The sequence below is a fragment of the Brachyistius frenatus genome, unplaced genomic scaffold (genome assembly GCF_029030835.1).
Source record: "Brachyistius frenatus isolate BFR_SWC_R1_liver_20210118 unplaced genomic scaffold, ASM2903083v1 Contig_12, whole genome shotgun sequence".
Taxonomy (NCBI): Eukaryota; Metazoa; Chordata; class Actinopteri; family Embiotocidae; genus Brachyistius; species Brachyistius frenatus.
Window position 1 is genome coordinate 6692844 of NW_027210611.1, and position 14365 is coordinate 6707208.

At 43.4% G+C, this 14365-nt stretch overlaps 1 protein-coding gene across 10 annotated transcripts in view; it reads right to left on the reverse strand.

Moving 5' to 3' along the window:
- Nucleotides 1–14365, reverse strand: part of LOC138617450 (microtubule cross-linking factor 1) — a 74682-nt gene that overhangs the window by 29182 nt on the left and 31135 nt on the right. For all 10 annotated transcript variants that reach the window (XR_011310663.1, XR_011310660.1, XR_011310662.1 and 7 more), the window contains exons 4-6: nucleotides 8657–8716; nucleotides 6320–7708; nucleotides 1598–1744 (exon numbers count right to left, since the gene is read on the reverse strand). Coding sequence is in view for 4 of the 10 variants with exons in the window: in XM_069692491.1 (XP_069548592.1) it covers nucleotides 1598–1744; nucleotides 6320–7708; nucleotides 8657–8716 (1596 nt within the window). In the remaining 6 variants the exon portion in view is untranslated. The remainder of the gene's footprint in view (nucleotides 1–1597; nucleotides 1745–6319; nucleotides 7709–8656; nucleotides 8717–14365) is intronic.

Here is a 14365-nt window from a genome sequence, read left to right on the forward strand (position 1 = left end):
CGTGTGTGTGTGTGTGTGTGTGTGTGTGTGTGTGTGTGTGTGTGTGTGTGTGTGTGTGTGTGTGTGTGTGTGTGTGTGTGTGTGCGTGTGTGTGTGTGTAAAGTGTATTGTGACTCTTCTGCGTGAGCTATGTAAGCATTACATATGTTAAATTTGAGTCGAGTCATGAAAGTCCACCTGGTAGTGATGAACCGGTGCCAGAGGGCATCGCTGTGTGCCGACTCAGCTCTGATGCGCTGAATGCACACATAGATCCGAACAAGTCACGTCAGTGTACCGGCGCTGCACACGGCTGCTGCTACTGCTGCTGCTGCTTCACGCCGTATTAAGATGGCAAGAAAACTTCCCACCACCAGCAGATCTCAGGACAAAACATACGGCCGGGATATTTGGTGCGACGGAGGAGCTAAAATATTAGAGCTCCTTTTAACCTTTCAAGTGCAACTACTACTACTTGTTTTCTTCAAAGAAGCAAATCCATCACAAACGGATCCAGGGCCGTATGATACAACTTTAAAAAGGAAATGTTAAATCAAAAGGAGATAAAAAAAAAAATTTAAGAAAAAAAGGAGAAAAAAAAGAAAGAAAGAAAATAAACAGTAGCTGTGAAAGTGGATTTTAGTGTGAAAGTAAAGTGAATGACGTGAAATCGTGTTCATCTCAAAAGTGACTGTGGCTGGAGTGTCACTAGACATGCTGGACTGAGTGAGCGGCCTTCTGATCAGAACAAACTTGATCTCCTGTAATTCAAAATTTAAAGTTACATATTTGTGTGGCAATGGGAGAAGTCATCTCGAGGCACCAACATCATTTTCCGACTTGAAATTTAAACATATATGTGCATGAGAAGTCGATTTATTTGAGACTTTTTTTTTGTCTCCACATTTGACCTGTACCGGAAAAGTTGCTTCACGAGTGAGAAACTTTACTCAACTCCAAACCTCAACTCCAGATTACTGATTCTTGTCTTTCAACTTCCTGACTGCATTAAAAAAAAAAAAAAAAAAAAGAATATTTATATTTTTTATGAGTTGGCATGCTCAGATCATTTCCAATGTGGAGGTTTTGGTTCAGATACTGCCACCGTGAAGCAAATGAGGTTTCACCTGGAGGAAATAGTTCCTTTTTCAGTGTCAAAATTCGAATTAGTTAAGTCCCAAAGAAAACCCTGGCTTCTTTTAAACCTTAACTAAAAACACAGTAAGTATACACATTTTCCCACTAGTGGGAAAAATATGTATGAGCAGATATCTTGAGAATTGGAATTGGTATCTGCAGAGAAAACGACTGGATTGATGCATTCAAATTCATCAATATGTCTCTGCGCTGTTTGCGAGTTGGTTTTCAGAGTGTTTATTCAATCGGCAGAGCTGTATTTGACAGCCGCTCACCCTGAGAGGTAAATGGTTTGTTGCTCTGCACAGAAGAAATCGACTGCATTTATGGTCTGAATCAGTCAGTTAGGAAGGAATTGTATGAAAAACAGTTTCCAGGTTAAAAAAAAAAAAAAAAAAAAAATAAAAGTCCAGATTTTATGCTTTAAAACTTGTCAGAAGGCCCGTTATCGTGGTGGAAGGGAGATGGAGGAGGCACTGACCTCTGCTCTTAAAGCCAGGGGCCTGTGGTACCTAGTGAGTCCTGTGGCTCCCCTGCTCTGGGCCTGGCCCCCACCCTGGCTCTGGCTCTGGGGCTCCACGCCTCGCTCCTGTCCTAGACGCCACTCCAGCTCATCCCTCTGACCGGACTGTGAGTGACGCGGGGCGGGGGAGGGAGGGGGGAGGGAAAGGAGGGAGGAGGGAAGGGAGGGAAAGGGGGTTGTGGACGGTGGGTGTCGGGGATTTAGGAGGGGATGGGTGACAGGTGCAGGGTACAGGGGTGAAGGTGGTGGTGGTGGTAGTTGGTGGCGGTGGGGGTCATATTGGGGAGGAGATGTGTGAGGTGGAATCGTGGACAAAAAACAGACAGAAGACAACAAACAGGGTGAGGGAATAGGAAAGAAAGCGGGCGGGTGGAGGGGGAGTGGGGTGAGGATGGGGACAAAATTGAAAACATAAAATGGGTAAAGAATAAAAGCAGAGGGGGGGGGAAATCAACTAACAAACTACACGGTGTGGAGAAGAACAAACGGACTAGAGTAGGAAGAAAAGCGCAAAGAGGAAGACCAACTTAAAGATGACGGCGTATGAGAGAGATGAGAAGAGAACGAGAATGAGGATGAACAAAATCATGGGCTGAAACATCTGGCGGGAACACAAAGAGGAACAAAGAGAGGGAGTCGGGGGGAGGGAAAAGAATGCAAAACACTTGTTATGAAGCGCATGCAATGAGGGATACATGAGTCCAAACCAACAGCTGAGAGATACCAAAACTGCAGAGCGAGAGCTAGCACGCCGAAGAGTTTCCAACACATGCCCGTGCACAGCCGTGTGTGTTGTAGAAGCAGTAAACTGAGGAAAAGTTGCATCTTAAGGCCTGTACGATGCACATCGTTTTCAGACAACACAGCATTTAAAATACACCGGAGGCATTTCGAGGCTTCTTGTCCAGCTTTAAGGTAGCGACATGCTCGCTGCCCCCCTTCGTAGCAGTGAGCGCATTTTATCTCTGGAAGTGAGGATTGATTCCTAAATAGCAGTTTAGTTTTACTAAAGGACGTGCAGCATTCACCGAAGGAAAACAAATGTGGGATATTTTCTCGTCATTTTGAGCTCCATTTTGAAAATAGGACTCCAAATTATGCCTTTAATTTGTACTTATTTCCATCTCAGTGATCTGTATTTTTTTAATTTTTTTTATTTTACCTGTTGATCTGAAGTTTTGACCAATAACATCAAAAAGAGTACAAAACAAAACCTCACAAGAATTTAATTTCTTCAAGAGCTAAATTATGAGAAAATGTTGTCATCACAACTAGTAAATATTTCAAAGTAATTATGAGGTGAAAATGTAGAAATAATACCCCAAAAAAACTATCCTATAATTATCATGAGAAGTTATTATTTTGCATTTAAAAAACTTAAATCTCACAATTGCAATGTCTGCATCTTTGTATATTGACTGTTTTGCTTTCCGAATAATTGCAGTAATAATATTTCATATTTATAAGTGTTGCAGATATTATAAATATATATATTGTAATTATGCTAAACTACGAGTTTGGGAAATATAATACTAACAAAATATCTCCAATTCTGATTACAGAAAATGGAGATGCAAATAGAGTTAAAAATTGAAAAAAGAAAAGAAGCGCCTCTCGTTTACGACTTATTTGTAGATAAGATGTAAATTTTCTCACTAATTTTGAGTGAGTTTCTTGTCAGAATTACGAGATGCAAAACTCTTTGAAGCAAGAAAAAAAGTTTGGGAATTTTTTACAAAATAATTCACAGAAATAAATTAAATGAAGTAACGTGATAATTTCATGAAAATACCTTTCTTTTTCTTCCCTCTGATGAATGCATTTCTGTACGTATCGTGTTTAATTACATCACCTGTATTCCCTGCTTCTTGCTGCTGCAGTCATCATTTCTGCTCTGCTGTCTATTACATTTTAATACCGGGCGATTCTCCAGCTTTCTCGAAGGACGAAGTTTTTTCTTTTTTTATTCGAGGGTTTTATTGCTTTGAAACACGTGTGAGTTGTTAGTACAGTGGTTAGCTGTGACTAAACCACCCAGCTTCACCCAGACTAACCAGCGAGTCCTACAGGCAGGAGGAGCAAAGCAGAAACAGGTCATTGGACAGAATGAGCATGGAGGCAGCTTCGGTCTATTATCTCGACAAAGCAGAGTGAGGTCTTCGAGGGAGAAATGTTTGCTTTATTCCATACGACGGTCGGGCTGATTAGAAAAGACATCCGAGATGTCTGTCTGATCATGCGGCGCGGAGATAATGAACCTGCTTTGCAGAGTACACGGTATGTTGACATGTTGACTTAAACTAAGCTGCAATAAAACAAGGACAGAAAGCAGGATGCCAGTTCCTCCACAGGCCGTCCACACAGCGCCATGCAACTCTGTTTCACACTCTTTGTTTTGTTGCACGCAGCTTATTTTAGTCCGTGCACACATTTTTATGCTTCGTCTCCTTGGCAACACCATGGAGTAACCAATCCCACGTGTTATCTGTGTGTGTGTGTGTGTGTGTGTGTGTGTGTGTGTGTGTGTGTGTGTGTGTGTGTGTGTGTGTGTGTGTGTGTGTGTGTGTGTGTGTGTGTGTGTGTGTGTGTGTGTGTGTGTGTGTGTGTGTCATGGTATGTTGCGCAAACATAACAGCTCCACCGTTTACGTGTCGTAGTGAGTCATACAGATGACAGCATGGTGTAGCCGAGCTGCAGAGAGGAAAGTACTGACTGAACTGCATCATGCGATAGTTGACGGCGTCGAGAGAGTCGAGCCAAAATGGAAGAAGCCGCTAGAACACCTGTTGTACTTACTCCATTCATACCAAGCACCCTTTTCAAGCACTCTCTCTTAGGCCAGGCACCCTCCCCGTGGAAGCAGGGCGGCGAGTGCAGGGGAGAGAGGGAGGCAGGCAGGCGGGCGGGGGCTGCTGGCGATGAGGATGTGCATGGAGATGTGGATGTGAAAGGCGGCAGCAGCAGGAAGCGATGGTGGCGGTGGTGGCAGCGGGGTCTGGGGCGTCGGTGCCGGTGTGGTAGAGCTGGGCGGCTTATGGTGGAGTGGGGCGGGGGAGGGGGGCGGGATCCGATACTGCATAGCGCTAAAAGGTCTGGCGGTCTATCAGATCTCCTCCTGAGGCTTCGGGTTCGGATTTATTCAAGCCTATCTAACGTGTTTTATGACAGCGAAGCCCCGGCTGGTTGACCGGTACGGCGCCGGGAAAATTCTGCATCAGAAAAAGTAGCATCGCTATGAACACGTGCGGGAACTCTTCTGACACTAAACGTTTAAAATCCTAAAATTCAGAAGATCGATATAACTGAATATGAAGATGAATCAAGTTTTAGCCCTCTTTCTCCAGACTCTGTCCTCCCCGAGGTCACCTTGGCTCACCCGCGTTACCGTTCATCAGGTGTATCGTCCCCACCTGCTGTCGTGTGACTCCACTGTTAGAAATGGGGGATAAAGCCCACAGTACTCGCTCTGTGCAAAAGTGCATTTTTAGCTGAGTTAATATGAAGGTAACACAGTTAGGTTTGTAACTTTGACCTGGTGAAATGTATTACTTCACCGCGTATGAAATAGATCTTAACTTCCAAGAATATGAAGCTGCATATTAGCTTTGCACGGATTTAAAGGCGTCTTCCACGAGTATCTATATTGATGCAGCAGAATCCGAGATTTGGTATCCAACACCTTCTTTCTTTATCTACATGACTCACAATGCAACAACACCTCCAACAGTTCTCTCAGATTCCTGTGTGTTGTATTAGTGGTGCCTAAAGAAGCCTCAAGCAGAGATGAGGGAGCAGACGTAAGAGGCAGTGGTACTCCCCAACACCTGTAAACAGACTTTGAAGTATAAAATCATAAACTGTTTTTCTTTTTTTTTTTGTTGCACAGAACAAGCAAAAACCTTTTCTAGATTTCTTACAGTGACGTCGCACAACAGCGAGTATAAAAAGGAGGAAGGATTACTTTGACCCACGACTCTCTCAACATGCACATTTGCATGTGAACATTACATAAAGATAGACTTGAAAAAATCCGAACCACGTTTGCCTACAACCAAATGAGTTTGCCATTGACAGGCGTGGCTGTGCAGTGTGTGTTCTGCTAAAGATGTACGGCGCTGCCACTGTCCTTAATTAGAGCTGTTTTAGTTTTTTTTTTTTGCACACGCTGCTGAATTAGGCTCCCGTTTAGTTTATTTAGGCTTTAAATAGTCTGCTAATGACTGCACACGTAGGGACATTCAATTCAAACCTTAATGAATTCTCACATTTACAAATACAGCACCGGGTTTACGCAGGACGATCTTTATGGCTGGACTCTAATTTGGCCTACTGCTGTTTTAAAGTTATGAAGCTGAGATATTTTATTGTTTTCAGTCTTTCCGTGATGCTAAACGATATTGTCCGAACAGGTGCGATGTTTTTAAGGCCTTAGGTAAACATTTTCAGAGAGCACTTTGTTTGCGGTGGTCTTGAGAAATCCTATAAGTTAAGACTTTTCTCCGTCACGGCTAACTGGCAGTCAGACCTTCTCCCTCCTTATAGTACTTTTCTTTTTGCAAAAAAAACAAAACAAAAAAAAAAAGCCACAGAAAGAAAACGACTAAATGCACCAAAAGATGTCACCTCACAGCAAACAAAAGGTAGCGAGAAGGTCACAGGAAGTGCGTTTGTTCAACTTACCTGGAAGTCCGTCACCAGGTCTCTTCCAAAGGTGCCAATGGGAGAGTCGCGGGACATGGAGGTGACCGTGGACAGGAAACTGCTGGACTCTGTGAGGTTTGGCATGGGTGATAGATCATCTGTCCTTTCTCTGAGACCCTCCCCTATATGGTCCAGCTTCTCCACAAATATGTGCAGCTCAGTGCGGAAAGCCTTCATGCGAGTGTTGATGGTGTCCAGAACTTGAGTGTCTGGTTTGGATCCGGGCGCCGCGCCGCCTTCCAGGCTCTCTCCCGTCGTCACCAGCAGCCGGCCCTCGAAGATCAGACTGTCGGTGTCCGTGATCAGACGGTCCACCGTCTTCCCGAGTCTCTCTGCCTCTCGCTTCACGTTGGAGAACGATTCCCGCTCTTCCCTCCTGCGGTTGGCGAGTTCGGTGGCGCTGAGCTCGCTGCCGTCCGAGGGTTTGATGCTTCCGAACCCTGAGGTGGTCGTGGTTTTCTCAAACAGGTCTTCGGAGTCACTCTCGCCTCCGATGGGGCCCTCCCTCTTGGGTTGGAGGAGAATAAGTTGCCCAGCCTCCTCTTCCTCGGCGGCTTCTCGCCGGCCTGCGTCGCTCTCGGCGTCGCTGTCTCTTGGGCTGCCGGTGCGGAGGCCGAGGTGTGCGGCCAGGTCGCAGCGCTGGACGTTGGACATGAGGACACGGTTCTCGTACTGCAGCTTCATCACCTTCCCGCTGAGCTCGTTGATTTGCATTCTTGCTGATTTGAGCTCCTCCATCATCATCATCCCGCTGCCGGAGCCGTTACCGCTGCCCCCATTTCCAGGTTTAAACAACCCGCCCTCGCTGCCTTCCTCACCGACAGGCCCGGAGCTGCTCGGCCCAAACTTGAAGCGATTGAGTTCGGACGTCAGCTGCCTGTTGTGGTCCTCGATCTCCGAGATGGAGCGACGCAGCAGCTCGGCCTCCTCTTCGACAAACTGGAGATGGCGACGAAGCTCGCTGGCCGACTCCAGCGCGTCACCTCCGTACGGCGACGAGGGCATGCTGGAGAAAGGTTCCCGCCCGAAGCAGTCCCTTTCGTACTGACAGCGAATATCTTCGTTTTCCGCCCGTAGGCTGCGGTTCTCCACCTCCAACTCCACGATCTTCCTCCCCAGAATATTTGCCTCTTCTTCCACCAGCTTGAGGCGTAGTCGCAGCTCAGCCTCTCGAGTCGTATGAGGGCCGCCACCGGAGCACTCGGTGAGAGGAAGGGGGCTGTCCACGTCCCCGTAAACTGATTTGTACTTCTGCAGCTCCTGCTCCAGCTCGTCCTTCTCCCGGCCCAGCTTCGCCATCTTTTTCCTCATCAGGCCGGACTCCTCCTTGGAAAACTGGAGCTGGCACCTGAGGTCGGCACTGTCCTCCTAGTAAGGCGACATGGAGGAGCATAAATATTTAATATTTTTGTTACTGTCAAAAAAGCAAAAGTCAATATCCCAGCACCTTTTAGACTCCACTTGCCTGTGTGTGGCTCTCAGCCCATTTGTCCATATTGAGAACAAGACACTGATACAAAATGTAGTTAAGCTTTTAAAATATCTTCCGGAAACATTTGATCACTCGGTTTTTGAGCAAGTACTCCTCAAACAGGAGGGAACAGTGCATTTGTTGGTGTTGGTGTGTATGGGATTCACTCAAGCAAATCCCATGTCCATTGTAATCAATGAATTGAAGTGCTTCTTACGGTTTTTGGACAACAATAGCAATGCACAGTATACACGAGTAAATCAATCTCTTTAATGCTCCTTTGTGGAAAGCAGAACCTGAAATCAAGGCCCCTTTTCACTGCCATCAATCAAGTAGCCCAGTGAACTTACTTGCGATGTAGTGATTGTGGTGATTCTCTCTGACCAATCAGTGGTCTGCAATGTTTTCGTGTTTTCATATTGGCTCAGTTCGCTGAGAACCTCGACCAAAAATATATCAGGTACCATGAACAACTTTTGTCTGATGGAAAACCAAAAATAGCGAGTAGAAAGAGCCGAGCTGGTAACTGCAGCGGTCAGTCACAATCATGTTTTTATCTACTCATACTTACTGAAAATTCAGTATTATCCAATCACTTGTTAAAATAATAATTTTGAAGAGCTGAAAAAGACAACAAAAACAAAAAAATCTCTAACAGCTGATGATTTTTTTGTTTTTTCTACTTAAAAAATTGCGGTGCATGGCACAAACTAACAATCTGAATCGGTTTCTTTTCATGTGATTATCTTCTAAAAATACAAAACATGACGTAACATCTCATCTCCGGATGCCCGTAACAAAATATACTATGATAATAAGGACAGGGAAATAATATATGTTTTTACCTGACTGGAGGATTTCTTGTCTTTAAACGCTTCCCTGCTTCCTCGTCGCCTCAGCGCAGTCTGTAAAAGAGCAAAGGAGAAGGATGTAAAACAGGCAATCAAAAACAAACTTGATGAACTATTCTTCATTGCTGCTTCACGGCAGAGCAGCAAAATTAAAACGACCAACTATAATGAAAGCAATAAAAAGGTCTTATATTGAGGATCTCTGCAGTTTGGAGCTGCTATTGATATTTCTATGTATCATGACGATGACAGTGCTTATAATCACAGTAATGATCATAAAATCAATGCAGGGGAACAAATGTGTTTGCTCACATGTTCGCTAACTCCCGAATGTGAAGCAGACTCTGAAAAAAAAGGTAGGAAGAACATTAATCTATGTGGATGTCTTACATAACGTCACCAACATCAGGTCAAAGTCTAATAAGAAAATATTTACTGTGAACCAGCCTGCATTTTAATAACTGACATAATAACGGTCAGATTCATGCACACGGTCACGGTAATGGGCTGTATCACAGGCTAACATCTGGTTGCCATGCCGGTCTTAATGCCACTGAATTGACACAATCGAGCTCAGAAAACTTGATGATGAGGATGTTCTGCCGTGTCTTCTGTCGTACGATGCACCAGGGTGCCTCAGATCCCATTCAGAGCTCAGTGCGACAGGCGTCTTATACCGGCTCAGATTCAGTGACACATGGCGCTTCCACGGCGCTCTGAGGGGAAAAGCATCTGCCCGGCCAGTGGGGAAATCTGTCCTGAGCTAATACCACACTCAGCATCGCACGCAAAGCCTGGATAAAACGGGGGCCTTCTGCACGCCAGCTTAGCCTTACCGACTAATAAAATCATTCATTTTTATCAAGTCTCTTTCTTACATCAGAATGAGATGAGATAGACGAGCACTGAGAGGAAGGAGAGGAGAGAGGAAGAAATCCCCCTCTATAAATGCAGAGTGCAGAGCTTTTTACAGGAACAGATTGCTGCCCCGGCTGAGTTATTTAAAGGTTTTGATGACCAGTGGAGATACAGCCGGCCTCCTTTCTAGGAAGCATTACTTGATATTAATATTCCTGATCTCAGGGTCACAATCAGAGTTCAAGGTACCTCCTGAGGAAGCAACATCCTCCAGTCACTTGTGATAACTGATTATCTTAATAGGGCTGTAACTAATTAATTCAGTCCAATTAATAATTTTTTGATTAGCTGTTTAATTACTGACATACCAAAGAAAGTAAAGAATGCCATACTTTCCAAAAGTCCTTGGTTTCAGCGAACCATTTTAGTTTTCCCCACCAAAACCCCAAGTAACGAACAGAATGAAAAACAAATCCTCAAATCTGAGAAACCAGGACAATATAAATGATAAATGTGTCAGGGTGCTTTCACACCTACCACTTTTTTGGTAAAATATTAAAATAACAGGTGCGAAAGGTGCCTCTGAGCAAAAGACCAGAATTTGGTCAGACCAAAAGGAGGTGGTCTCGATTCTGAAAAAAACTGAACCATGGTGCAGTTTGTTTGCGGTGTGAAAAGGTTCAGACTTTTCAGACCAAATACAAGAAGTTGAGGAAGGCTGTAGTCACCAATAAAACAATGTAAGAAGAAAATATAATATAATAATAGAGAGGTGTTGAAAAGAATCTGTTCATTCATTCAAGACCGCAGCCAAAAATGACATCACACCGGCATCGGACACGCCCATCTACCAACCAATCAATGTCAAGAGACGCAACACACAGATGATGACAGGACGTAAGTATGTCATGCAAACTTCTTCAGTGCGCTCGCAATTACTCCATCATGGATGCAAAACAAAAGATAAATTGTGGATGAATGAAATAAAAAGCACAATCACAATCCCCACTAAATGATCAGGGTTTGATCCCGTCAGTTTGATAACACTTAAAAAGTCTAGAAGAGCCACTAGATTGAGTCATTTTATCCCCAAACCAAGTCACGCACGATAGATTTAAGCTGTAAAAAAAAAAAAAATGCAGGGAGTAGTTTGGTTTCCATAAAACTTGTGTATACTGTTTGATAAATGCACTTTTGACATATGCCTTTATGGTTCTAGCCAAGGATGGGTTCTTAAATCTGTTCTTTACATCTTCATATTTTGAATTTTGTGTTTGCTTTAGACAGTTTTATGTGTGAATGAACTGCTTGTGTGTTTTTCTCTTCCCTGAAATGGGCACTTAAGCGATGAATAAATCCTTTGAATAGAATCTAATTGAATTTTTCTCCAGTGAAGCCCTTCAGTAAGTCGATGAACAGAATATTAATCATTGCTGTTTCAGCTGCTTTTTAAAACATTTTTTTTTTTTTTTTTTTTACTTTGCTGTCATTTTCAATCGGTATGCAGAAAAACTCACTCGCTGTATGCACTCTGTTGCCATCCTAAATAGACCAGTAGGACAGTGAATCATTCATAGCCAGACGGATGGAAAGTGTGAGGGGGAACCTGTTTTGCCCGGAGCAGAGACAGACCTTGACTCAGTCGCTGGCTGTGCGACAGGAAGAGAGCGCCCACTTGGAGACGGCACCAAAACATGAACATAACCAAACTGAAGGCCGAGACGCTCACAGAAAAAGACGTCAGACTCATATTTTTAAACTGAACTGAACACTGTACATTGGACATATCTGACTTTACATTTTCTGTTGGTTTTATTTCTTTTAAAACCTGAACTCCTCCTTTCAAAGCTCTCCTCAAAAGTGTGTTTCCTGAATAGTGTTTTCTAACTGTTTCACTCTTTCCTGTCCTCTTCTTGCCTTCACCTTCTCTTTTGAAGTTTCGACCTCCGTGCTCCTGCGCTCAAAAAGAGTAATTTACTCTGAGCTGAATGCAGATTACAATCCTGGTAAACAGAAGGTTTGTTTTGGGCAACCTTGGGCCTTGCTCAGACTGCCAGCCCAAATCCTCTTTTCCAGATTGTATCCAGATTGATTTTTGAAAGTCTGGACGGCAAAACAACACAATGAAATGTGATTTTTGCATATCTTGTATATAATATATATTTGTATATAATATATATAGATATATACTGTACTGTATATACTGTGCATTTTATATTTTATATTTATATTTTATAGTTTTTACTGCTATTTTTACTGCTATTTTATTGCTTTTCTATTGTTCTATTATTATCTTATTGCTTCTCTATGCTGCTGTAGCGAAAAAAAAATTCCCCTCGGGGATTAATAAAGTAACTACCTAACCTAACCTAACCTAACCTAACCTAACCTAACCTAACCTAACCTAACCTATCAGATACAAAACCACATTTGGAGGCGGTTTGAAATGCGATTCCAGTCAGATGCGTCAATCCGGACACTTCAGATCAAATTTTTTTCCGTCACACAACGATGATGTCATTTTTTAGAGTAACAGAGTGAGCAGAATCTGTGCTACCACTGGCAGAGCCGGGAGACAACGAGAACAACGGTCCGTGGAGAGACACTGAAATAAGTTATGAGTAAATTAATAAAAATAAGTCTGCTGGCACTTTGCTTCCGCGTTGAAAAGCCGTGTCAGCAGCGTAGCTACGTGTACATCATAACCACAGCAACCCATGCAGATCGGTCGGTGATGTCTGGACACACCAAATCCGATCAGGTCACTTGCAAGTACCAGTGCAGACAGTCTGTCCTTAAGATCTGGTTTGAGAAACAAATCCTGATCAGTTTGAACAAAGCTTCAGACAAGCTTCAGTTACATGATGGGATTGAGATGGATTAGTTCATCCTCAAGTTTAAATGGGAGAATTGAGTGTTTTAGATGTCACAAAAAGTGACAAGTCAGAATGACTGAGGGTTATGACACGCCGTCACTGTTCACCTCATGGGAAACTGCACCTCTGCTCATTTTTTCTATAATCCCTCCATCGACAGTAATTCATACACCCCACTTCAGCCTCACAAACCCTCTCCAGAGATATCTTTCTTTACGAGACACCTCCCACCCTCCGTCTAGCTTCAGCTTTGTGGGTGTGTCAGTATCTTCACCACTTGTGGTTTAATTCCCAGCCGTGGTGACAGAGCTAATCTCTGTGGGGAGACAGTAGATTAAAGAGCATCTTGTGCAAAGCTCCTCACAACTCCAGACTGCCACAGTCAGGGGTCGAGTTTATTGTATGCACAAGTCAATAAGGGAGTCAGAGAAACAACAGCGTGATCAGAGAGAGAGAAATCAGACTCATCCAATTGTTTGTCTGAGGAGTTAACCTGCTAAAACAACTGCAAACACTGACCTTTACTTTCTGGTGACTAATTATCCAAAAATTCCAGGAAATATCTGTTTGGTGTTCTTCCGATGCTAAAAACGTGGTTAGAGAATTTACAAGAAGCAACTCCTTCGATGTGTTTAAAAATGAAATACAGACTTTTACTGAAAGCTGTTGCTCTTTTTCAACCGGAGGCTGAAATTAGTCAATGACGAATATATCCATATCTGTGTGTATGTTGTCAGATATGTGTATCTATATCTATATGAAAAGTTATTTTTATAGAACATAATTCAGAAAAAGATGCTTGCTGTAGTTTGAAAAAAAATTATATTTGCGGGTTGTTTTTATATAAAAGGATAAATCGATAAGTTCAGAGACTGCTCCCGTTGCGCACAAGCGATGAACAGCCCCGTGATGTGCGGGGAGCAGGAGAAAGCTATAACCCTAATGAGTAAGTGTTACAAATTTCATTGCTTAATTCACCATCAATTCCTGAGTTACACACATTTTTTTAATGAGTGCTGGTCTGATGTCATTTCAGACAATAAAGTTGATCGTTAAACTGAAAATATGGTCCGTCCTGCACATGTCTCGGGCTCCTGAATGACACTGAAATCCATAAATCACAACATTATGACACCTTTTTCAAAATGGCACGACATCTTCACTGCTGCCAGTCACTCAGCCGCACCGCTGCCACAACTTCGACGTCTTTAACGCCGAAAACATCGTGTCGCCTCCTCATGAACTTCAGAATCAGCTGCTGCCTCACCTCAACACTTTGATTTGAAGGCAGCACGAACCCTGTTGTTACATTTTCAGTTGCTTCAAGGGGGGTAAAACTGTCAGCACTCCTCCTGGGATCGGATCGCTTCGTATAGCGTCAATAGGATTAGCATTTCACAAGGCGAGGTCACGAAGACAGGGCAACAGGAGGTACAGAAGAGCAACAAAGAGGTCATAGCTGCAGGATCACAAGTTGGATCTCTAGAACAGATGGTGTGTCTCCTCACTGAAGACCTGTTACACCCACTTAAGGTCAGGTGCAAACAGGGCATGTATTTTTTTTTTGTCCCTTCCTTTATGGTTATTCCTGCTTCAGCATGACACTCCTGTAACTCCGATATAAATCTGCACACAGTTTGGTCTGAGAAGAGAATGAGTTATGTAAATAGCCGCTGATCTAGCCTCGAGCCGTTAGCCTCAAGCTTAGATGAAACACCAGCAACAGAGGTCTGGTAGGCTCACTTCTTTCTAAATTCACACCAACCTGATTGTTTTTTTTTATTTTCAAGCTTATAGTCTTCACCCCCCACCGATCGCTGAAGGCAAATTAATCCGATTTCACCCTCTGGAGCCACAAAAGGCTTTATGCAAGTTTTCCTACATATCCACTATGGTACTCCCTGATACCTGTAAACAGACTTTGATGTATAAAATCAATGAAGTTCCTTTTTAAGATTTGCCCGATATT